This window comes from Paroedura picta, chromosome 4 (genome assembly GCF_049243985.1).
Source record: "Paroedura picta isolate Pp20150507F chromosome 4, Ppicta_v3.0, whole genome shotgun sequence".
Taxonomy (NCBI): domain Eukaryota; kingdom Metazoa; phylum Chordata; class Lepidosauria; order Squamata; family Gekkonidae; genus Paroedura; species Paroedura picta.
In genome coordinates, this window is record NC_135372.1 from 123,019,832 (window position 1) to 123,046,247 (window position 26,416).

The 26,416-nt window shown below is 47.8% G+C and overlaps 1 protein-coding gene across 1 annotated transcript; it reads right to left on the bottom strand.

Moving 5' to 3' along the window:
* Positions 1-1,018: 1,018 nt before the first annotated feature.
* Positions 1,019-21,797, bottom strand: RBPJL (recombination signal binding protein for immunoglobulin kappa J region like). Its single transcript, XM_077336228.1, has 11 exons — positions 21,760-21,797; positions 20,450-20,575; positions 15,926-15,996; positions 15,636-15,751; positions 9,655-9,829; positions 6,811-6,948; positions 6,024-6,139; positions 5,717-5,857; positions 4,157-4,312; positions 3,000-3,103; positions 1,019-1,497 (listed from the first exon to the last, which is right to left on the bottom strand). Exons 1-11 carry the CDS (start codon positions 21,795-21,797, stop codon positions 1,224-1,226), a joined length of 1,455 nt encoding a protein of 484 aa, XP_077192343.1. The 3' UTR covers positions 1,019-1,223.
* Positions 21,798-26,416: the final 4,619 nt, after the last annotated feature.

A 26,416-nucleotide genomic window follows, 5' to 3' on the forward strand; every position in this document is an offset into this window, starting at 1 on the left:
GAAAAAAGACCTCAGCCAAAGGAATAGTGTCTTTTTCTTCCATAAATTTCCATAGAGATACACAGAATGACCTGTGAGCCTCCAAAGGTTTGGAGAGATGGCCTAAATATCATGGAATTTCTTCTTCATGTGAGCAAAATACTATCTCAAATTAATAACCATTTTCCAGAAACAGAATCAATGAAAAATATGTCAATATGCAAAAATATGTAATGTCTGAGCCAATTTAGACAGATGCATTCCCCTCCCCCTGCTCTCCTTTTTCTCCTTAAAAAACAATCTATCCATTCTTTTTCTCTTACTGGTTTATAGATCTTTGTAGAGGTGTTTTGTGTAATTTTTTTTGGCTGGAACATCACCATGACATGATGGTATCATCTCTCATATAGGACCTGAGGTTATCACATGGTTTTGTTTTATTTTGGGCATTTGGTTTGTGTGTGTAAAAAAGAAATGAAACCAGCACCCATGAAATGAGATAACCATCCAATCTGGACGATCGAAAAGGGTTTGTGAACTTAGCAAATGAAACGCTTCAATGTGGGGATCCCTTTAATAAAATGACTGATTCGCATGTTGTCATACAGCAGAGATTTATGATCTGGCCCTTGATGAATCCTGCCTCCTGGTACAAACAGAAGAAAGTGGCACAATTTATTGTATCATACATCATATATCCTGCAGTGTGTTTTGTTATTTTACACAATACAGCCCGACTTGCCTAATCACAGGAGGGCCCTGAAACCCTCTCCCTGTATATTAAGGCAGGGGTAATCAACCTGTGGTCCTCCAGATGTTCATGGACTACAATTCCCATGAGCCCCTGCCAGCGTTTGCTGGCAGGGGCTCATGGGAATTGCAGTCCATGAACATCTGGAGGACCACAGGTTGACCACCCCTGCATTAAGGTACCTCTCTCACTTCTGAGATTTCAGCTAATGTGACTACCACCCCTTTTAACCAAATTTTCACAGCCATGAAAATGTGGCGTTTTTTTTATTAGGGGGGGGGGGAAGGAATGATGCCCAAAAAGGAATGATGCCCAATGATTTAATCCTGTGCCCACTATAATTTTCGGCATTTCTCCAGAGCACAGAATCCTAACGACCACCTTAGCCAACCCTCTGCACCTTGCAGGGTGACCTAAAGCTCTCCTGACAAATAATCATCCAACCTCTGCTTTAAATATCCCCCGAGGAGGGAAATCACGGCCAGTTCTGGCTCTAGTTTTGCATGAAGAGGTGGAAGTTGGACTTGGTGAACTCCTGATGGATGGTGCTGAGCAAGCTGTCGGAATCTGGAGTCACCTCCTGCAAGATGGCTTGTCCAGAGAAGAAATTCTGCTCTGGTGTGTATGTGAAGCTGAAAGGACTTGAATAGATCAGGCCATCGTTCCTTAGGAGCAACAGGGGCACAGTGATGGGGTATCTCAACCACCTCCAGTCATGGCTAAATGCAGAAATGTCAGGCACCACACAGACCAGGGATTTGGGATTTCTGCAGGGAGAAAGCACAACAGACAAAAATGTTAAATGTCTGAGTTTTAATTAGATCAGACTGTTATTGGCCTTCCTCCTCGGTTGTGTTAGGCGTCTTTCTGTTCATACGTTTGATTTAATTGGTTAATTTCAAAATATAGTATCTTAAATGCTGTTTTAATGCTGAAATGTTTTAATGTTTTGATGTTCACTGCCTTGGGGACAGCTTAGAAATGTTTTAAATGGATAAATATAAGTTAGACCAGTCAGGATTGCTCAATCTAGTCCTCAGGACGGTTGGGAGGGACAAAATGGGACCCTCCCTGGCATGTTGATCTGGGCTCTTCAGCGAGATATAAAACAACAGTATGAGGTAAAACCACCTTTGGAGACTTTATTTCCAAGGTAGAGATGGGGCTGTACTCAGTGGTATAACATCTGCTCTACAGGCAGAATGTCCCAAGTTCAATTCCTGGCTCCTAAACTCAAAAAGATGATGCAGTAGTTAATCAGAAGGAGCTCTGCTTGACATCTTGGAGAGCAGCTACTGGTCAAAACAGACAACAATGACCACGATACAGTAATACCTTCACCCTGTACAAGGCAGCTTCAAGTGTTCACATGTAGACGAAGAAGAGCTGGTTTTTACATGACGCTTTTCTCTACCAGAAGTGGTCTCAAAGCGGCTTCCAATTGCCTTCCTTTCCTCTCCCCACAAAAGACACTCTGTGACGTACAAGGGGCTGAGAGAGCTCTGACAGGATTGCTGAGGCTCACCCAGCTGGCTGCTTGTGGAGGAGCAGGGAATCAAACCCGGCTCTCCAGATTAGAAGCCGCTGTTCTTAACCACTACACCAGGCTAAACAGGTATGACACTGAGCTGGTATCTGCCACACCAGCATTCACATAGAAAACACAATTCGGTGTTTCTACTTGCCTCCAATGTGGCTTCCCTACTCTACCTGACCTGGATAGGCCAGGCTGGCCCAGTCTCATCAGATTTCAGAAGCTAAGCAGCGTCAACCCTGGCTAGTATTTGGATGGGAGACCTCCAAGGAACACGAAGGGTCATGAAGCAGGCAATGGCAAGCCACCTTCTAATGTCTCTTGCCTGACAATTCTCAGAACTCCTGGTGAAACTACACACTTGCCATACAATAAATAATAGATACTCCAGGGATGGTCAACCTGTGGTCCTCCAGATGTCCATGGACTACAATTCCCATGAGCCCCTGCCTGCAAATGCTGGCAGGGGCTCATGGGAATTGTAGTTCATGGACATCTGGAGGAACACAGGTCGACTACCCCTGCTCTACCCTACTGCTTCCCATCAGGTGATGCAGTTTATCACCAGCCTCACCTGTTCCCGCTCCCTTTCTTATGTGGTACAACACCTGACAGCATTACACATTCATTTCTCCTGCCATCCAGCTGTTATCATGCAAGAAGTGATGGCATGGCAAAAGAACTTCAGCTGTGAAGTCCCCCTTGTGTTCACCGCAGACTGTCTCTGTGCTTTACCTGTACATAGTTTCTGCTTCCACATCTCCAAACCAAACCTTCAGGTTTTCATGGAAGTATTCGCCTTGCACTTCTAGCATGGCCACGTCCCCTCCGCCCGTCAGCTGTGAGAAGTGGAGTGAACCACAAGGGGGAGGGTTACATACAATACCATGTGCAAGTAGTAAAACACAGACCCGACTCCCTCTTCCCTCTCCTAGCCTTGTATCTCCTGACATTAAAACAAGCATAGGGACATCTTTTCCTGGAGAGCTTCTTGGCCTTCTGATAGTTAAGTCTGGCCTGAGAAGGACCTTTCCCTCATAAAGTGCTTTGAAACTGACAGTTCCAGGTTCAGTCCCTGGCAGTTCCATCTTAAGGTTCAGAAAAAGGTCTAGAAAAGCCAACAAATGAGACTTTGGAGAGTTGAGGCCAGTTTCATGAAGGCCGTGCTGAGTTTGATTGGTTCCATAAGGAATGTAGAAATCTGCAATGTTCCCACTGCTCTAGAGTGATGGAAAAGGCAAGGAGTTTGGTCTCAGAACTGGACATTTATCCATACTACAATTCTAAGTAGGATTCCATTGTTCTAATGGATAAGGATGCCAGCCTCCAGGTGAGGCCTGGAAAGACCCTGGAATTGCAATTGATCACCAGGATTATAGAGTTTGGTTCCCCCTGGAAAAAATGGCTGTTTTGCTTTAGCAAAGACTTACATTCTCCCAAAACTAAAATGCCCAAATTCTGTGAGTGAAGGCATAGGGATCCAACCCATTCCCATGTACAGGGGGGGGGGGGCTACTGTAGTTCAATGATAGCTGATTTCTTTGCATCCAGAAGGTTCCAGATTCGATCCCTGGTATCTCCAGGGAAAAGTAGCAGGTAAAACAGGTGATGTGAAAGACTTCTCTGTCTAGAACCCTGGAGAGTCACTGCCAGTCAGAGAAGACAATACTAACCATGGTAGACCAATGTTTGAGTCAGTCTATGGCAGGGTGATGTGTCATGGCCTTGAGAACTTAGGGGCAGAAGGAGAATAAGGAATGCCAAGTGGAATTTCAGCTTCCCGTTCTTTGTTTTTTGCTTACAATGAAACTGGGTTGGCCAACATTTTTGCTCAAGTTTCTCACAAAGCAACCAGAAAGAGGATGGGCACTTTTTTCTTTTTTGGGACATACCTCTAGAGCAGTGATGAGAGGGGTGGGGCTGACAGGGCCCTGAAGGCAGCTCAGGCCGTCACTGAAAGTGTATTCCACAGTCTCTGTCCCAATGATGGTCCAGCAGGAGCTGTCGTTCAGCAACTCACGTTTGGCTTCTCTGGGGCAGGGAGAGGCCTGAATTGCAAGCAAGACGGCTGGGCGTTAAAAGTGGAGGACTTGAGCTAAGCCCTGGCCTTTGCTGCCCGAACAGTCTGGTGGCTGATTCCTAGAAATAGTCAGGGTCGCTGGGTGGGTAACTGGGACAGTTTCCACATCAGTCCTGCTGGCAACCCAAAGAGGTGCGGCCCTGATTGGAAACTTCCATAGGATCTGCCAGTCTGCATGGTGTGCTTTGTTTTTCTAAATTCTCATGTAACCCAAGTAGCATGGGGAATGTTGGGGGCGGGAAGCAGCAACAGCTCCTGTCTAGGCAAATTATGAACTGGGTTTCAGATTTTATGAATGAGGGCTATCCTGCTAGGGCTGCCAGCTCCAGGTTCAGAAATTCTTGGAGATTCGGGGGATAGAGCCTTCCCTTCCTCTCCCACAACAGACACCTTGTAAGGGAGATGGGGGCTGAGAGAGCTCTGATAGAACTGCTCTGAGAATAGCTCTAGCAGGACTGTGACTGGCCCAAGGTCACCCAGCTGGCTGCATGTGGAGGAGCAGGGAATCAAACCCATCTCTCCAGATTTGAGGCTGCCGCTGTTAACCATGACACCAAGAAGAAGCCACGGCCAGATGCTGTCCTGAAAGTCGGACAGGTGAGGAGTCTGATGTTGGCTGAACTAGCCAGCTCTTCCTTAGGGTTGCAGAAGCTGTTCAGGGTCGCCAGTGTGCTTCTTGCCCCGCCCCTGCCGGCACTCATCTGGGTCAGAGGTCCCCAACCTAGTGCTTGTGGGCACCATGGCTCCTCTCAACAACTTTCCTGGTGCCCTCCAAGAGAGGTGAGAAGGGAATGCCCAGGGAAATGCCAATTGCCACTTTGGGATCAGGAGGCAAATTTCCTCCAGGCCAGACTGGCTAGGGAATCTGGGTTTTCTGGGGGGGGGCATCATCTGGGCATAGAATTGGGGTCACTGTGGGTGGGCAAGTAGTTGTGAATTTCTGGAATCCTCAGGGGATTGGACTAGATGACCCTGGAACCTCCTTCCAACTCTATGATTCTGTGAGCAGGGCCAGGTGGGCTTTCCCCTTCAAGACTGCTGATTTGCTGTGGAGGTCTTTAAAGACATAGCTTTGGCTGCATCTGCCATCACAACACAAAGATCTTCAGTGTGTGATTGGAGTTAAGCTGCTGCAGCCATTTGGTGCCTGGCTCTGCCCTTTGGGGAGCCCTTTTGTGCCAGTGGTTTGGCCGCTCCCAGCACTCTGTGTCAGAATTCCTAAGGTGCCCCCAGCCTCAGAAATGCTGAGGACCCCTGCTCTAGGCCCACCCAATGGGGCCTCTTACCAGTCTTAAACTCCCCCTGGGCACCAGTACGGAAGATGATGCTCAGTGACATTGGTTGGCTGATTCTTCTCTGGACAACCTGTTACCTGGAACTGGATCACTTTCTCTGTGGAGAGGCACAGGTACATCCCATCACTGCCGTGAAGCTGGAAGGCACACTTGTGCAGCTGGGAGATGGGCTCGTCCACATCCATCAGCACAGATTGCTTGGCAACCTTGCGAATAATCTGGGGAGACAAACACTGAGAATCTACAGCGTAGGGACCCACATGGAATACTGAGAGGCTCAGGAAAAAGGGCAGCATATCCATATTTGTTTTATATGAATAAGCAACCCAACTAGACAACTGTACGATCCATTTTTAGGCTTGCAGCTTTTGATGCCTTACTCACCAAAGGGGGCAGCGCCACACCCGTGGCTGTGCAAATGAGATGGACTGTCGCTCCATAGCGAACGTAGCCTTCTCGGAGGGGGAACTCGCTCTGGGACTGGGCACCATGCCCATCTGCTAAAGACAGCGGAGACAGAAAGGGGCAAAGGCTGAACACAGCGGGCAGGAAGTGGGCTTGGCTGTGATGTGACCCTTGAGGGAAAACAAGCCATCTGGATCACTTGCCTTGTTTGGCATACGGTGCTTTGAAATGTCCAAGGGTCACAAACATGTTGGGTTTTTATTTTGTGGGGAGACATGACAAGGCACATTCGATCCGTGTTGCCACCCATTCCCATTTATGAGCAAGGAAAACAGCAATTACAAGATGACATGTATCCAAACGAACAACTCCAGGAGGCCAAATAAGTAAAAATAAATCCCAAATTGACGCCGTTTCCAAGAAGTGACAGATTAAATATTAATCAGAGTTTACCCCATCGCGGTATATTATATTCATCCCCTGTAGAAAACGTAATGCATTTGATTTTTATAATGCGCTGCATGACACCATGAGTCTCTGGTGCCCATTTGACATGTTTAACTTATAATGGTGGCCTTGTAAAAATGTTAATTTTATTAATTTGACCATCTCTGAATCCTGTTATTAAACGCTCTCTTTTTGGAGACTGCCACCCACCCGTGGGCACAGTTCCCTCGGTTCAGTGGTGTCACTGCCTGGATAGTGGAAGCCTCTTTAATGTCCTGCATGAATGAGTAGAAAGGAACAGATATATAACAAACCTCACCCAGATGAAGGGTGAATGCTGCCCACTGCCTGGCGCTGGCGGTGAAGGCCCCACCCTCCACGGAAAGATAGCGGGTGCTGACTGTTTGGGAGCGCAGCCGGTTGAAGAGGGAGACTTTGGACCCAGAAGAGATACATACTGAGGGGCGACAGAAAAGGAGGAGGCATTAGTGAGGCCACTCCAAGAGGAACCTCAGGGGTTTTCCACTGGTTTGTAATGCAAATTGAAAAAAATCAACCAACAAGGATTCTTGCCCCCCACCCTCTCCTTACCTGCTGGCATGTCTGCTGGCAGAGGTAGGGCCAACCCGCATGACACAGCCGCCTCCACTATGCCTCTGAGGCCGCTCCTGCTGTCTGGAGAGCAGGGGCAACCTCGGGAGACTGATGGGGGTGGGGCAAGCACAGCGAAGCACAGCGCTGGGTCACACTGGGCTGGCCCCATCCCTGCCAGTCTCCCAAGGCTGCCCCCATTCTACAGAGGGCAGGAGTGGCCTTGGAAGACTGGCAGCGGTGGTGACAATGCCAGAGCAATGAGCGCATCTCAGTGCTCTGTTGCAGCTGCTGTGGTCCACCTACTGGTGAAGTCCCTGGGGGCGGGACTACGGATGTCATGTCCATAGACTTCCGTTGGAGGGAGTGCGTCAGTAGATGTTCCACATCAATAAGACTGACATTGGTAGGAATATAAATCGGAGTCCTTCTGCTTCACGTTAATAATATTTTGGCCGCGTGTTACTGAACTATTGCAAAAGCTGTTGCTTCTGCACAGTTGCTTCTTATGGTGGCCTAGCAACATCAGAACCAAAATGGTTATGTGGAGAGGGTAGATTAGTTGGGCTGCATCCGCACAAGTGGGATCCCCTTTTGTGAACTTACTGGCACTGCAAATGCAGAAGCAGCAATGGAGCCCCCCCCTGGCATGAATCAGGGGTGCCTCCCCTCATGTGTGCCATCGATGCCCCATTGAGCATTTTTAAATATATATAGCTGATGATACATTGCTATACCGGCAAAAATCCCTCCTGCCACTGGAGAGGAATGGCAGGGGGGAGTGGGAATAGACAGAGACATCAGATGTGGGTAGAGAATGTAGAAGAAGAAGAAGAAGAGTTGGTTCTTATATGCCGCTTTTCCCTACCCGAAGGAGGCTCAAAGCGGCTTACAGTCGCCTTCCCATTCCTCCCCCCACAACAGACACCCTGTGGGGTGGGTGAGGCTGAGAGAGCACTGATATCACTGCCCAGTCAGAACAGTTTTATCAGTGCCGTGGCGAGCCCAAGGTCACCCAGCTGGTTGCATGTGGGGGAGCGCAGAATCGAACCTGGCATGCCAGATTACAAGTCCGCACTCCTAACCACTACACCAAACTGGCTCTCCACATCTTTGCATCCACATGCAGGTTAATCCACTTTGACACCAAAGTTTTTGGAAACATCATATCAAAACTGGAGCAAAGGCGCGGGGAGAGGGGATAATCCAGGGAAGGCAAATGAGAAGAGGGTGGCATAATGCAGGTGTTCCCCTTGAGTGCTGTTTGAGAGCTGAAGCAGAGCAAATCCTTCAGAGGGGAGAGGCTGGTGACTTCTCCCAACAGTGTCGCTCACATTGTGATTTGCCCAGATGCAAGAAGGGTCCCAATATATGGCCAGAAGGCATCAGCTTTATACTTGGAGCTAAGCCAGTCTGGATCAGGCCTAGATGCCAGGCCTCCTGGAAGCCTTATGAACTTGGCCTAAAGCAGCCTGAATTGTGGACAGCATTGCTTATTGAGTGACTGGTGCAGGGAAGTAAAAAAAAAAGTTTCATCCCTCCTTTCTCAATGCTTCAGCCTTAATCCATAATGAGCTGTCTTTGGCTGCTGTTTTGCAGGCGAATGTTTAGGCATCTGTTTACAGAGCCCCACCCTCACATGAGGTCTTGCTCTTAGATGCAAGGGAGTCATGGCAGAAGCCCCCGTCCTGCAGCCCCAGGTTTTCTGCCCTTCGTTTGACCCCACAGCAATTCCCTGCTGTAACCCTTCAGGGCCGAATAGGAATCTGGGATTCCTAACTCACCCTTGAATAGCCCACCCTTCCTAGACATTAATTAGTTTGCCTCTATCTCAGTAACTTCCGGTTGTATCTGCTTGCTTCATTTCCTCCTGCTGGAGGCTTTATTTTTGCCAGTAGTTGGGGCCTGACCTGCATGTCCCCAGCTAGCTAGGTCTCACCAGATCTGGGAAGCCACACAGGACTGGCCCTGCTTAGTAATTGGATGGGAGACCACCAGGAAGTCCAGGGTCTCTATGCAGAGACAGGAAATGGCAATCCACTCGGAATGTCTCTTGCCTTGAAAACCCTGTGGGGGAGGCCACTGCAAATGGTAGTTGGGGAGTCTTATGCCTTCCCCGGGTAATTGATTACTCCTTGGACTGGTCCTAGTTTTGAACCCTCTCTTTTCAACCCTCCCTTCTGGTTGGTATATAAACTGGCCTAATGGATATATGCCTCAGACATCTGTTGAAGTGAGCTCTGACTCTCCATCTTTGGACATTTTTAAACAAAGGCTAGATAGCCATCTGACGGAGAGGCTGATTCTGTGAAGGCTCAAGGGGGTGGCAGGTCACAGTGGATGAGCAATTGGGATGTGAGTGTCCTGCATAGTGCAGGGGGTTGGACTAGGTGACCCATGAGGTCCCTTCCAACTCTATGATTCTATGACTCATAAAAGCTTATGTGGGAATAAACTCTTAGTCTTTGCCATTGAAGTCCTCTTTTATTCTGCCACTCTTCCCATCTTCTCTGTGGCTTAGAAGGTTTAACAACCCCTGTTCACCTGGCCTCCCCACCCCAGCAACACTCACACTCTGTGTTTTTCAAGGACTGTTTCTTCTGGGAGGGCTTGGAGATCACTTTGATCAGCTTGCTGTGGAAAGTGCCAATCTCCTGGCCATTGCTGAAGAATAACTTGAGCACCAGCCGGAAGTGTTTCCTCTTGTCAGTGTCCGAAATGTACAGAGCTTTGGCACAGCTGAATTCCTGAATTCAAGGGAAAATCGCTGTGAGGACAAAATGACACTGAAGCGTTACAGTCGGAAGACATGGAAACAAAACCATGCTGTTCCTCGCTGTTTAATTTTAGGTGCGCCGCGGAGGTTGTGCTTGTGCACAAACTATCCTGCTGATTTTGCTGAGGATTTTGCTGAGAGGTCATGGCTCAGTAGGAGATAGGGATGCCAGCCTCCAGGTGGAATGTGGGGATCCCTTGGAATTCCAGCTCACCTCCAGACTATGGAGACGAGTTCCTCTGTAGAAAGTGGATGATTTGGAGGGTGGACTCATTTGCTGGCATTTGCTGGCAGGGGCTCATGGGAATTGTAGTCCACGAACATCTGGAGGACCACAGGTTGACTACCCCTGCTCTAGGGCACTGCCCCCCATTGTCATACCTATTCTCCCTAGGGTCGATCTCCAAATCCCTGGGAGTTTCCCAGTCTGGATCTGGCCACCTGACACCCCCATCCCCTGCTGATTGTCAGGGGCGACTTGGTAGCCCTAGTGGAGCATCTTCTCCAACCCCTGGCATCTCCAGTTAAAGGACCAGGAGAGAGATGATGTGAAAGACCTCTCCACAGGACTCTGCAGAGCTGCTACCAGTCTGGGTAGCCCACAGTGACCCTGATGGGCGGATGCTCTGGTTCAGTATAAGTCAGCCTCATGTGATGCTAGATCTCTTTTAACTGTGTCTTTAATTAACTATGTTAGATTGCAAACCACTTGGCCTTGACACCGTGGCCCAGTTATACATCTTCCTGCCCCCGAACAAGGTAGCAACAACAAGCAAGGGGAGGAAATCGATTCCTTCTACCGGGGAATGAAGATTGCAAGGCATCGTTTCATAGGAAAGAAAACAAACTGTCCTGCACAGGGGGATCAGTGTGAACTGCTACTGATTGGCTCAGCTGACAGCCAATCAGCATGAAATATGGGGCAGAACAGCTCCCACTGAAACACATAATGCTCCCCATTCAAAGTGCTTTGAGGTTCGTGCAAAGGGGAAAGCGATTAGAGATGTTATTACAGGTGGGATGAAGAATTCGGTGACAGCAAAGGCTTTGTTTGCTTCGGGGTCAGGGAAATCCAAATGGAAACCAAAGTTCACGTGCAATTTACGCTGCACAACATAAGATAGTTCCTAAGTTTACAGCTCCCAGTCATCTTGGCGCTCCCTCTGTTCCGATAGCCTTTGCTTTCACAAGGAGGCCAGCGCCGCAAGCACAAAAGTCCTCTCTGTAGCATTTCTGGCCCTCCGCTGGTCCCCGCATTCTTCTGAGGCTGGAGATAATGCTGCAGACATTTTTGCTCTACAAGAAGGTGCCAAGTTATCTCTGCCGCTCTTGATCTCTGGGTTTTCTTTCGCCACTTATCTGCTCGTGAAAGACGGCACATCTGCTCAGCAACAAGCGGCATCAGTGTTCATCAGCAGGGGCCGATGGCTTTAAAAGCATGTAATCCCTGGCAGACCCCCAGCTGCAGAGAGTGCCCAGGGTGGATGGACAAAAGCCCTGACAGGCGGGTTTCTTTGAAGACCCTGGAATGCTGCCTTGTCCTGGCTGCCGTGAGGCTCTGCAAGGTGACGGTGCAGAACTGGAAACGGTGATTTGTGAGGAGGAGGCTGAAGAGGATGGCAGGGGGTCACTGAGAAGTTAGAATCATAGAGTTGGAAGGGACCTCCTGGGTCATCTAGTCCAACCCCCTGCCAGATGGAGAACCCACCACCTCCCGAGGAAGCCTGTTCCACTGAGAGACCGCTCTAACTGCTAGGAACTTTTTCCTGATGTTTAGACAGAATTTCTTTTGAATTAATTTCATCCCATTTGTTCTGGTCTGTCCCTCTGGGGCAAGAGAGAACAACTCTGCTCAATCCCCCTTTTAAATACTTGAAGATGGCTATCAGGCCCTCTCTCAGTCATGTTCCTAGTCCAACCAATTTTTATTTATGGTCATTTAACCCAACGTTTTAATCTCAGTCATGTCCTCTCCAGGCTAAACAGACCAAGCTCCCCCAACCTTTCCTCATACATCTTGGTCTCCAAACCCCTTGTGTGTGATTGGCCATTCTTGAGGAATGGGGAAAGATCTGTGTGACTTCTCCCATTGAAAACCCAATTGCTGCCAGGTTTGGTGCAGGGAACCAGGTGGCTTCTTTCCAACCAGACAATATAGGTCCAATGGTCCATCAGCAGAAGGAGCTGATGGCTGGGGATCTTTCGGACGCTCTGCTCCCCCAGCAGCCACTCCTGAACCCGGGAAAGTTTATTCCTGGGGTTGTAGGAGCTGGGTGGAGTAATATCCTGCTGGTCGGAAGACTGCACTGGGGAAGAGAAATGGGGCAAAACTGACATCCTTTCTTACAGAGGTCCACTAACAGAAGAGGAAGAAGAGAGTAGCTGCAACCTGCTTCCAGCCAACCTGCAAGGCTATTAGTCCACAGTGGTCCTGCAAGCCCATGAATACACTTCCTCAAGGTTAGAAAAGGCTGCTGAGGATAAGGGAAGGCTGGAAACATCCACGATCCTTAAATCAGTGGATCACTGGATCCAGCCCAATGACTCAGGGACATCTCACAGGCTATAGAGAGGCAAAGATCATGACCAAAGTGGCTTTTATCGATGTTCTTGCGGGGCCCCAAAATCTAAGCTATGGGCTCCTCTCTCTGCAGATGGACTAATGAACTCAGCTGTTGGCTGCCGCTGTGGGTAAGGAACAGCCATCTCCTCCGGCTGCTGGGAGGCTCCCGCATGGAACTTTCGCACACTCTGCTTTATTGCATCCGGCATCTTCGTCTGTGTGACATTTGCCAGCCTGTAGCCTAACGCTAGACCAGACTTCATCCAAGGGCAAAGTGCCTGACTGGGGACAGGCTTCCTCTAAGTTTCCATGACTCTAATGTAAAGGACATTCAAGCAATGAAAGGCTGAGATCAAAGTCCTTTCAGGGCAGTGTGGCCTTGGGCCATGAGGGATCTTCCTTCCAACCAGCCACTGGAAGTTTACAATGTTAGATGGGAGTTGCCTCTTCCTTCCTCTTCAAGGCACTTGCTGATTTCCTCAGGGACTTACATTCCCTACACCAGGGGTAGTCACCCTGTGCTCCTTCAGATGTCCATGGACTACAATTCACATGAGCCCCTGCCAGCAAATGCTGGCAGGGGCTCATGGGAATTGTAGTCCATGGACATCTGGAGGACCACAGGGTGACTATCCCTGCCCTACACCAAACCCTGGTCTTTAGCTGTCCCTTGGCAAAGTTTGGGCCGTGGTCCTGTTGTGTCACAGAGCAGGGATGGCTGTAAATCTCTGCTGGGCCATTCCAGCAATATCACACTGTTGATGATGTTGACCCCACACCGTTTGCAACCAACAAATGATACTGTGATCGGCATTTACTTAGGAGTAACCCCACTGAATACAGTGGGACTTTCTTCTAAGTAAACCTGCCAAGATTCCTCCATAAGTCCGCTGATAAGTATATTATTCCTGACCACAGTGCATGAATGGAAAGCAAAAGGGGATCCTCATCTACACTATGCAGTGCTGTAAGAGGATCATTCTGGTTGGGTTATATGACCTTCTGAATGGCAAGGTGCCTGTATTATCCGATCTCTGCCAGTCTCTACCATTCTCTAAGTATTGGTTGAGGGACTTGGCAATGTTCAGCCTGGAGAAAAGGAGGTTGAGAGGGGACATGATAGCCCTCTTTAAGTATTTGAAAGGTTGTCACTTGGAGGAGGGCAGGATGCTGTTTCCGTTGGCTGCAGAGGAGAGGACACGCAGTAATGGGTTTAAACTACAAGTACAACGATATGGGCTAGATATCAGGAAAAAAATTTTCACAGTCAGAGTAGTTCAGCAGTGGAATAGGCTGCCTAAGGAGGTGGTGAGCTCCCCCTCACTGGCAGTCTTCAAGCAAAGGTTGGATACACACTTTCCTTGGATGCTTTAGGATGCTTTGGGCTGATCCTGCGTTGAGCAGGGGGTTGGACCAGATGGCCTGTACGGCCCCTTCCAACTCTATGGGGCTTTTTGCACGGCTTCAAAATAGCACAATGGTTGCTAATTGAAAACGCTACTAATTTGCCTTAACGCACGACGTCGTAGACAATCTGCAACACTTCTGAAACCAATCAGCAAAAAGCGCTTCGTTGTGGCGCTTTTAGGGGAATCCCAAAAAGTGGATTCACCCTCCGGAAAGCGATACACTCCTGCAACCAATCTGCAACAGTAGCGAAAAAGACCTGTGCGTTCCGATTGTTGCGGTTTGTTCAAAGTCCCTCCTCCTGAGCCTGTCCTCCAAACTTCCGGCGAAGTGATCGCCATTTTTTTTTCCCCGAGCGAGTGGAGATCAACGCACCGGCGAGCCTCCGTTTAGCCAGTGAGGCTTCCCAGGCTGCAGTCCCTCCTCAGAGCTGTTTACAGTCACAAGAAGCCCGCAGAAGCCCGTTTGCTGATGTATTTTCCCTTTATTTTTCACACTGTTTCGGCTGAAAATCGCGCCCGTGAGGGGGGGGGGGATTTTTTTTTCCACTCCGAGGCAGCGTGGCCACGATCAAATGACAGCTCAAACAGAAGCTTCCCGGCTTCAGTCCCTCCCCTTCAGTCACTAAGCACACACATTTCACACACACATTTCACACACACATTTCACACATTCCATTCAGCCGAAAATCGGGCCCGTGAGAGGGGGGGGGGATTTTTTTTTTTCACTCTGAGGCAGCGTGTTAACGATCAACCGATCAAACGACAGCTCAAACACCCCAGGCAGCTGGATGGGTCTCTCCGTTGCAACGAATCTACCCAGATTCGTTACAATGGGTCTGGTTTTTTTTTTTTAAAAAAACCTTCCTTAAAGGGAAAGGGGCTGTTTGGGAGCATGCTAACGGCTGCCCATTGGCTGCTTGACAGCCAGGGGCGGGACGAGCTTGGCAATAGCGCTTCCTTTCTAGCGATTTCTGCCGAGATCGGAAGCCTGTGGGAAACGCTAAAAAACGCAACTGATTCCACTACAAAGGCAGGTATGCATAACGACGAATTCCACTATTTTAAATGGCGATTTTTCATTCCGCAAACAATTTGCAACAAAGATCCCCGTGCAAAAAGGCCCTATGATTCTGTGATTCTGTATATTGGCTGGTTACATCAGATCCCCTGCTAACGTACACATGTGGGGAGTGTGTTTTTGGGTCTGCTCCTTCAACTTCAAGCACAACGTAAGCTTGTGAGCACAACTTCACCAGTTGGATTGGGGAATGTGGCTTGGCACCAACAATTCCCATTGTGTCTTTCCCCCTTGTCTCAGTAGTTATAACAGAACTGCCACTCAAACAATGTTCGGTATGTTTCTTTGCTGGTTGAGCTCAGAGCTACGTTCAGTTTGATTTGCTTCTGTGCCAGTTGCAAGAACAGCCATTTCAACCAAGCAATGCAATGTGAAACTTCTACCCTGACCTGGATGGCCAGGCTGGACTGATCTCATCGTATCTTGTAAGCTAAGCATGAATGACCCTGGTCAGTATGTGGATGGGAGACCACCAAGCAAGTTGGATTAACACTTTAATTGGAATCAATGGGATTTAATACCACAAAAGAAAAGAAAATTTCAAGAAACAGCCAAAAAAAACAACAACAGTAGTTTTTAACACAATGGATACAATCGTTTCTGGTAGGCACAAACAAACTGATGAGCACTGAGAGCCACCATAAAAATGCATTATGAGATAGGTACATTGTTGATACCCATGGTCCACTGATGTCCATGATGAGTAGAGGCACAGTATGTAGCTTACCTTGGAATCTGCCTGTTCCTCAAAGTTTAATTTCTGAGTTTCCACATGGCTGCTGCCCGCACTGTCTAGCCCCATGTACCCACATATTTTGAAACTGGGTGCTGTCCGATCTTGAGCTGGAAACAAAAAGGAGATAGCACAAATTCTCAGGGTCTCTTGGCAACTTTACTCCAGGTTAACAATACTTTCTCCTAATTAAATGCCTCTTCCTCCAAATGAAAAGCCACAAGTTTGAGAAATGCCGGATTCAGGCCATCCATTATATTACTTCAGCATTCAACCGGCCCTACCTTTCAGTTCTTCCTGCTTTAGTTTCCAGCCTGGTCCAGTGAGATAAACACAAGGTGGTGGGCAGAAAAACCTGATAAGAAATAAAATAATTTTGTCTGCCAAGCAAATATTAAGCTAAGGAAGTTTCTCTGTTATTCCTCTGGAGCATTCTAATGCAAAATCTATGCATGCTATTTTATAAAAGATTCAAAGGCTGGTGCAAAAATCATTAACAGGAAAAAGAAAAGTGTACTCACAGAATCTGTTCCACTGCAGGAATCTATTTCATGAAGTTGATCACAGAAGGCTTTGTATATACATATATGGAACCATGCTAGCAACTCTCTTACCCCATTCCCCTTATAGCCCCCCTCTAGATCACAACCTCTGATTTCAAGCATGAAAATTATTGATGTGGAACACATCTACTATAGCATTCCCTCAAATGGAAATGATAACGGATGTGACTTCCGTTGCCCTGCCTTAGGGTGGGCCTTGGAGCTCTGCTGGCAGTGGTACCTGGGAAGTGTCCCAGGCTGGTCCCACCCTCTGCAGAGTGGTGCAGGCTTGGGAAGCAGGGAGACGTGTAGCCGCCACACCAGGGTGGGCTTAGGATCTCTGGTGTGCCACTGGTGATGGAGGGGGAGGGACCATGAAGGAGAGGTAGGTGGGAGAGGCAAGAAGGGAGCAGGTGGGGAAACTGCATGTGCTGGGGAGGGAGGGATTGAGGGGGAGAGGCCAGGAACTAGAGGTAAGCAGAAGAGAGGAGGGGGGAAGTGTGTATGTGTCAGAGAGAGAGGGGGCCAGGACCATGGAGTCCCACAGCAGGTATGTGTTCCCTATGATACTCGGACTCTCACAAGATTTTCAGATATTGTTATAACCTTTTTGATGAAGCCCTGGGCTGTGACTAAATGTTCAAATCACTGCTTAACCATTATTTGTCTATTCGCTTAAAACATTTCTCAGCCATTTTTCCAGGCTGATGCAAAAATATAAATATTTTTGAGCTGAGACAGTAGATAAACAGCAGTAAAATCATACAGCAATGCAACAAAGGAACTAATGACCACATCAAAGAAATCAGCTGAATGGAAGCTGAAATTTTAAAAGTTGTCCTTCTCTTGTGGAGGGCTAAAGAAGAGCATTGACTCACTTCACTAGGCTGAGCACTTCAGAGCACAGGGGCTATGACAATGAAGGCCGTGCTGTTCTAATCTTTAAAAGAGAAGGTATACACTGCAGGGCTTGATTTCTCACTTGCAACTCAATTGATCCAATGAGTTTCATAGTGTATCCAGTGACAAATTATTTCCCACTTTGCAGACTTGAGAAGGTAACACAGTGAACTACAGTTTGTTATCACATCTGAAGCAAGCAATAAATTTACCTGAGACTAACAAACTAATGTGAGGAGAAACTTCAAACTCAGTTTAAAACCAGCACTCCCTACTAGTACTGTCTGTCACCTGGCCTCTCAGTCCATAAAGTCTTTGTTGTGGAATCATATCCTAAGTCTTTGGCCTCCTAGCACATCCCTCAGCCCCCTCACTAGTCAGTGTAAAGGGGCAGAAAACAGGAATGTCAGTATCGAAAGAGACAGAGGAAGAAGAAGAAGAAGAAGAAGAAGAAGAAGAAGAAGAAGAAGAAGAAGAAGAAGAAGAGTTGGTTCTTATATGCTGCTTTTCCCTACCCGAAGGAGTCTCAAAGTGGCTTACAATCACCTTCCCTTTCCTCTCCCCACAACAGACACCCTGTGAGGGAGATGAGGCTGAGAGAGCCCTGATATCACTACTCAATCAGAACAGCTTTATCAGTGCTGTGGCGAGCCCAAGGTCATCCAGCTGGCTGCATGTGGGGGAGTGTGAAATCAAACCTGGCTCTCCAGATTAGAAATCTGCACTCCTAACCACTACACCAAGCTGGCTCTCCTAAAGACTTCATTGAAGCAACTCCTACAGGGTTTCTTCTTGCAACTGCCACCACCCATGATTAAGTCTTGCCACTTCTTTGATACCCCCTCCCCATCGGCTCCAGAAGTCTGCACGGAACAGCCACATCTATCAGAGGCTCTGTAAGCTGAGCAGACCAATGCAAGATGGTGGCGATTATATAGGGAAATAAGCTTGCATTTCTTTCCTGCTGGAGCAGAGGAAGAACTTGTCATGGTGACTTTTCTAGCCAGGAATGTGGAAGTTCCAACAGGTTGAGCACAGAGTTGACATTCACAGCCAGATCTGTAGACCAACACAAATAAGCGGAGGCCCAGAGGTTTGGAAACATGTTTTCCTGTGTTTTGTTTGGGTTTCCGCCATCTTTAAACTCACGTGAATGGCTGAGATTCATGGCGCATTGACACCACATAAAATGTTAGTAATCAAAACACTAGAATGGGTGGTGTGATAGCCCCATGCAATAATAGTATTTTTCAGCACATTTATTATGATATACGGTCCTGGATTCCGTATACACAAGGAAAAAGAAGTAGCACAGAGACTTATTGAAGTTTGAACTGGAATGTGTAGAGCTAGTTCTTTTTGTCCTGCCAAATCCACAGCGTTTCCATTTTCTGGAACACTTTGTGTCACAGAAGCATTAGCCCAAGATGCTTCATATCATGTCCACTTTGGAAATAGATGGTTATGTGAAGTTGGCCAAGGGCTTTGTGTGTGTGTGTGGGGGGGGGGATTGACTAGCACTAAGATCACTAACCCTGTGCTTCCTTGACCAGAGGCCATTTCAGCAGTTGAATGACTATTTCAGGCGACCAGGATGCTCAGCTTCTGACACAATTCTTGTCACAGTTCTTCAAAAGGAGAAGAAGAAAAGGGGGACTCCAACATAAAATTGCTGAATTGTGATTTCCTAACAGGATTTAATGAGCCTCTTGTGGCACAGAGTGGTAAGGCAGCAGACATGCAGTCTGAAAGCTCTGCCCATGAGGCTGGGAGTTCGATCCCAGCAGCCGGCTCAAAGTTGACTCAGCCTTCCATCCTTCCGAGGTCGGTAAAATGAGTACCCAGCTTGCTGGGGGGTAAACGGTAATGACTGGGGAAGGCACTGGCAAACCACCCCGTATTGAGTCTGCCATGAAAACGCTAGAGGGCGTCACCCCAAGGGTCAGACATGACTCGGTGCTTGCACAGGGGATACCTTACCTTACCTTAACAGGATTTACACCGCCTCTCACTTTGGAATGAACCAGAATTCAGGATTTTTATTCCGATAGAACTGACTGTGAGACGAGTCAAAGGAAAACCTCATCTCATCCTGTGCAAGGGACTAACTGTGCGCTGGCTATTGGTGGAGTGTCTATTTGGATACTCCATCTGCAGTCAACATAAGGCTAAATTCCAACATGAAGCTAAATTCCTTTTTCAAAAGGACAAAGCTGGAGAGTCATAGAATCATAGAGTTGGAAGGGGCCATACAGGCCGTCTAGTCCAACCCCCTGCTCAATGCAGGATCAGCCCTAAGCATCCTACAGCAGCCAAGAAAAGTGTGTATCCAACCTTTGCTTGAAGACTGCCAGTGAGGGTGGTGCAGTGGTTAGATTAGCTTCTGGGACATTCTGCCATGGAAGTCGGCTAGGGGCTGCTGAGTCAGTCACAACCTCTCAGCCTAACTTACTTCACAAGGGTGCCATGGGAATAAAAATGGAGAAGTGAATGATGTAAGCAGCTCTGGGTTCCCATTGGAGAATAAAGCAGGCTATACAATAAACAAACAAACAAGCTCTGCATCACTTCCATTTTAGACCTTTAAAGAGCTTCTTCTGCCTGGGAAGAACTGGAAGAATCATAGAATCATAGAGTTGGAAGGGGCCATACAGGCCATCTAGTCCAACCCCCTGCTCAACACAGGATCAGCCCTAAGCATCCTAAAGCATCCAAGAAAAGGAAAAGGAAAGGAGGGTTCTAGGCTGTAGCAGACCCAGAGTGAGGAGAGGATTAAGCTATAACAAAATCGAGTCTCCCCGCTGATGACTGGTGTTATTTAGCTGAGCATATCTCGTGCATTTTTCCCAATTAGGTCTGAATTGTACATCATTATATTTTATCCTATATATGCTGCATTTTGTGATTCCTTCACCCTGATATTTTCTTATAACCACCTATATAAAATGAATGTGCAGATTTGCTCATGGCCTCTGAAGTGGGTTCTAGTCCTTGAAGCTTATGAAGGGATAATATTTTGCTGGTCTTTATGGTGCCACCAAACTCTCCTTTATTTTCACTGTATCAGACTAACATGGTGACATGGTGGCAATTGTAAGCCGCTTTGAGGGTGTAAAACCAGGGCATAAAACCCAACTCTTCTTCAAATACAAATACATATATCAGAATTGGAGATTAATGGGCAGGTGTACCCTTCTTTGTGGAATGTGCGGTAAGGTTATCACCCGACTTGAGAGGAGAAGGATGACACAGCATCAGGGTCTCAATTGATCACCCTCGGCGTCTGCACATACACATGCACTCTCTGCACTGCAGAGGACTCTGTGGTTCTCTGGCTCAAATAGTAAGCTCAGGGTGATTTCCTACCTTTTTTCATTGCCGTATGATTTCTGAGCAACTTTTGCATGGAGTATCAGCACAGTCTGCTCACAGGGGAGCTGAAGGTATCTGCGCACTCCATCTCGGATAGAGTCTATTTGCTCCGGATTGGACCTACAGAAAAAGTAAATATAACAGTAATTGCCTGTGCACATGCACCATTCTGAGAACCAACACTCATGAGCTGCAGCAGTTTTGACATATTGACAACTGGTGATAGAAACGAGCACAAGAGTGAAAGAGTCTGTACTCTGTGACAGTTTCAAATGTGCCATAAATTGATTTTTTAATATTTGGGAAGCATCCAGGCGTTGCCCAATGCCAACTGAAGGGGTAGCAAGGATGAATATATAGTTTGAGTTTTATTCAAGCTGGAACAGTCACAAAGCTGTCCTTTTATATTTCAGATATCCAGCTAGGCGGCAATTATGGCAAAGGGAATAAGCCACTGGTCTGAAAATTATAAGAAAACATGGTTGAACAGAAACCCTTTCTAACTAGAATAGCTGTATAGCAATGGCACAGGCTTACAAGGGAGGCTGTACAATCCCCTGCCTTGGAATTTTGCAGGAAATCTTTGGAACTTTGCCCGCTAACATTAAAAAGAAAATTGGCCCACTCTGCTGTCTTAAACCACAGCTTAATGGGTAGAAATCAGCAAAATGAAGCTTTTCATAGTATTGGAAACAAGCATTATCAACAACTAACTTCTGTGCATGGAGCCACTGTCAAAAGGACAGCTAAAGAGGCCAGGTGAACAGTTGGCACGTCTACAGGAAAAGGCTGAGTGGGCATCCATTGGGGGTACTTTAGTGATGCCTCTAGAGTTGAAACTAGACACGCCCCTTTCCTTTCCAGCCTTCTGTTATAAAGGAAAGGAAAGGAAAAGTTCTCTTGGTGATTCATCCAGCCTATTGTAGATCATAGCGCCACACCTTCTGGCCAAATAGCCTCCCTGTTGTTTTTTGCAGTCTCAAATCGTCATCAAAAACACATTGGTAGAACCTTGGGTGAACGGTTACTACCTTGGTGGACACAGGGAACAATTATGTCAGATGTAAGTCTCTTCATTGGCAACATTAGCTTCAAAGAGATCTTGGCAGAATTAGTTCAGGAGGTGGAGTGAAACAGGAAAGGCCAAAGCAATTCAATATGTAGAAACCAGTTGGAGCAGCAGTGTAGTGTAGTAGTTACAGCGGCAGACTAGGATCCAGGAGACCCAGGTTTTAATTTCCAATCTGCTCATGAAAATATGCTAGTTGACCTTGGAACAGTCACACAGTCTCAGCCTGACCTACCTCACAGGGTTGTTGTGGTCAAAAGGGAGGGAAGCCATTGTGGATCCCCTCTGGAGAGAACAGTGTGGTATAAATGAAGTCAAATAAACAAACACATTTAAAAAGAAATGAAACCTTTTACAGCATGATATATAAAGTTACACAAAAGCAAAAGAACAGAAACAGGTTAAAAAATTGGCAAATATCGTTTACTACAACTAAGGGCATAAACTTTAATTTCTATTCACCTGGATTGCTTCCTTTAAAGTTTTATCCTGACAAACATTGTACATTTAACAACTTCCTAATGGGTCAAAATTCATTAAGCAAGGCTTTCCTCAATGGAGAGATACTGTGAGGGGCATTTGTTTGAATTCTGACTGTCAAACAGGTGTTGCAGGGACAAAGCCCCCACCAGACAAACCAAGGTAGTGATAACCCTTGTTTCAGGTGACAGGAAACTGATATTGTACATCAGTGACCATACAGTGTTGTACAATGATGTACTGTGCTGGACAGCAACCTGAACAAAACACAGCCATTCTCAGTTAAAAATCGAGATGAGTTGAAGCCTGCACAAGCTGGCAATGTATAACATTTACAAGCGTGAGAGCAAGGGGAATGGAATCCGTTTTTTGTAGCAAGTCCATGCCATGGCTGCTTTGACGTTTCTTCATACTAAGAAAGCACTCACTTTCCAAAGAAGGGCTTTTTAGAAAGGTACCCACAATCCGCCCAATAAGTGCGGGCACCATTTCGTGTGGGGTATATTTCAACGCATGTACAACGTCACTATATGCAGATGAATTTTCTCAAAAATCTTCTGCATAAAGAAAAAAAACCTAGCTTGATCCACTCTTTTGTTTTGAACACTTACCTGCAGATTGTTTCTATATGGAGGTTTAGTTTGGCATTCAAACAGAAGTTTCGCGGTGCTCTTTTTGTTTTGTTTTGACAATCACTCTGTGGATTTTGCCACACTTTGATGTAATGTTTCCCCAACTTGGTTTGACATGAACGTTTCCATACCATGTGGATGGGAAATTGAGCATTTTCTAAATTCCTGCCCACATTCACTCTTATCTCCTGGATTTTGGCGCAATCCTAGCAGAGTGACCCCCTTCAAAGTCTATTGAAATCCATGGATTTAGAAGTATATACCTCAGTTTAGGAATGCCCCCCAAAACAGCCGCTGGAGCGTTTAAAGTAGGGAGATAAACTTGTTAATGTTGGTACCCCAAACAGATGCTAAAGGTCGTGGCTCACTGAAATATTGGCAACTCTAACATAGTAGCAGTTCACCTTTTTTTAGCCTTTTGAAGGTACAAACAATTTTTCTCAGACTGAACGTAGCATTTGTGGGCACAGAGACAAACAGCCTCTCATAAAAGGGCCCATTGTCCTTTGTTACAGCTTCAGTCATAACTAGTGGAGGTGCCTGGGAGACAAAAGGTGAGGGGTGTTTAAGTCACACAGGAAAACAAATCCTTTGAAATCTTCTTTGGCCCCTTTTTTCTCTGAAATGCCAACCAGCTGATCCTTGAAAATATTTTGTTTTTAATATTTTTCTCTGCCCGAGTTCGGACATGTGTATGAAGTGATAAATCTTTCTGAGGATTGTACCTTTTTTGGTGTACCTTCTGGTTCCTCCAAACCGATTCTGGCAGGATCAATTTAAAAGTCTGGAATTTTTGCTAGATTCTCCTCCCATATTAGTTAAAAGGCAACAAGGTCAGTGACCTATAGAGTTGTCTTTGTTTCCTCTCACAAGGAAACTGCCTTCTTTAATGTGGTCTGCTGAGAGCCAGTTTGGTGTAGTGGTTAGGAGTGCGGACTTCAAATCTGGCATGCCAGGTTCGATTCTGTGCTCCCCCACATGCAACCAGCTGGGTGACATTGGGCTCGCCACGGCACTGATAAAGCTGTTCTGACCGGGCAGTGATATCAGGGCTCTCTCAGCCTCACCTACCTCATAAGGTGTCTGTTGTGGGGAGAGGAAAGGGAAGGCGACTGTAAGCCGCTTTGAGACTCCTTCGGGTAGGGAAAAGCGGCATATAAGAACCAACTCTTCTTCTTCTTCTGATCTGAACTCACTTGTCCATTCCAGGATAACCTTTGAGGCTAGACTGCTGTAACATGCATTATATGGAGCTGCCTTTGAGAATAATTCTGAAGTCAACAGCTAGCCCTGGCTACCATTTAGGTGGGAGGCAACCATGGAATACAATAGTTGTGCTGTGGAGGCAGGCAATGGCAAACTGCCTCTGAATGTGTTTTGCTTTGAAACCCTGCAGGCTGGCCGTAAAACATCTGTCCCTTGATGGCATTTTCTGCCACCATCAGGTGATTTCCAGAACCTTGAATTGAACTTGGTAACTGATTGGTAGCTGATGGAGTGTCTAGAGCAGCCTTTCTCAACCTTTTTACTGTTCTTCAGGCTTCCAGAACCCCCCAAAGGGGTGCAATCATGGTTGGGATGCTTAGCTGTGTACATGCCTACCCTGGGCTCCTTCCCTTCCCACCCCCTCTAAGCCTACCATTGGCCATTTTGGGAAGGGAGGTGGGTCAACATGACCATATATGGTCATATCACCCTGATATGTTTAACAAATTATATATATACTAGACTAGATATTAAGCCCACTGTGGGCAAAATACAGTGGGCCCTAGCATGATGGTGGAGGGATGGGGCGAAGGAAGGAGGAAAAGGAGAGAGACAGAAACACAGAAAGAAAAGGAGGAAGATAGAGACAGAAGAAGAGGGAGAGAAACAGGTAGCAGAAAGAGGCAGATGGAAGATAGGGAGGAAGGGAGAAAGGGAAAAACAAAGGGAATGCTGGGAGGAAGGGAAGGAAAGGGCAAAGGGAATGCTGGGAGGAAGGAAAGGGCAAAGGGAATGCTGGGAAGAAGGGAGGAACAGAGGAAGGTAGGTGGCCTTGGGACCTTCTGCTGGGCCCAGGGGCAGGCTTGGCTGCTCCAGGGCCCGGCAGAAGGCTCGGGAAGGCGGCGGCAGGCTTTGAGGCCTACTGCCGGGCCGAGGAGCAGTCTCGGCTGCCCCAGGGCCCGGCGGAAGGCTCGGGACGGGAGCGGCAGGCTTTGAGGCCTACTGCCGGGCCGAAGAGCAGTCTCGGCTGCTCCAGGGCCTGGCAGAAGGCTCGGGACGGGGGCGGTGGGCTCCGCGGCCTACTGCCAGGCCTAGGAGCAGGCTCGGCTGCTCCAGGGCCTGGCAGAAGGCTCGGGACGGTGGCGGTGGGCTCCGCGGCCTACTGCCAGGCCTAGGAGCAGGCTCGGCTGCTCCAGGGCCTGGCAGAAGGCTCGGGACGGTGGCGGTGGGCTCCGCGGCCTACTGCCAGGCCTAGGAGCAGGCTCGGCTGCTCCAGGGCCTGGCAGAAGGCTCGGGACGGGGGCGGTGGGCTCCGCGGCCTACTGCCAGGCCTAGGAGCAGCCGAGACTGCTCCAGGGCCTGGCAGAAGGCTCAGGACTTCGGGAGTGGGCTTTGTGGCCTTCTGGCGGGCCCAAGGGCAGGCGAGCCTGCCCCAGGGCCCGGCAGAAGGCTCCCTGGGCGAGGGGAAGCCGGCCGGAGGACTTACCGCTGGGGAAGGCTTCTTCCTCTGAGCGGCAACTCGCTGGCCGGCCCAGGCGAGGCTGGGCCAACCAGCCAATGGGGAGCCGCGCTTTGTGCGGCTCCCCATTGGCTGCTTGGCCCTCGAGTGACACTCGGAGGGCCCAATCAGGAGCCGCTTCGCGGCTCCTGATTGGGCCCTCCGAGTTTTTATCCCGGACAGGGCCCGCCCTAACTCCTCCCCACTTGCCCTTACTCCTTTATTCCTCCCGCTCCTCTGGAGCGGGGGGAGGGTTAAAGATATATATATATACACACACACACACACACACGCACACACACACTCAAGTAATTAACTCCTACCCATTCAGGAAGCCCTTCCAGGGCCATCAAGAAGCCCCAGAGAAAACCTGGACTATAGAATAGGTGTCACATGCATTTTCCATCTAGTGCCCGATAATAACTGGGCTGTGTTCTGCACTAACTGGAGTTTCCAAGACGACTGCAAGGGAAGACTCATGCGGAGTACACCACAACAGTATACCTTGATGTAAGCATAGCATCAATCCATGTGCCGTATCAACAGATGCAAGGTTAGGGGGCCATTTTCTCAGCTAAAGTATGGTTTAGGATGCTAGGAATGTATCCTGCTAATAGTGATGCCTTCCTCCGGTAGGCCTGTCATGCAGGATCAAGGCTTTTGCACTGAGGAAGGATTCACTGTTAGCAGAAGGGTTTCATAGGGTCCAAGCAGGTGTCTCATAATTTCCCCTTCAATGCCCTTTAAAACTATGTCCAGCAAAGATTTGATATTAAACTGTCAAATTGAGTGATTCCCAAACGGTCACTATGGTTTTGTGATGTCTGCCTTTTACTCTTCTTTCCAAAGCTTCTCTCCCTCAAAGCAAAAGGCCACTCCTGGCTTTCCCATACTACACTGGAGCAGGAAGTGAATGTGGGCAGGAACTCAGAAAAATACACCAGGCACCATCTTTGGTTGTTCCCATTTCGAGACAGTTGCCTCCATCACAGAAGGATGCTTGGCTAAGAAACTTCCAATTATTTGTGACTACACTTCAGACCTCATGGAGTCATTTTGTGAATGCTGGTGTTTCC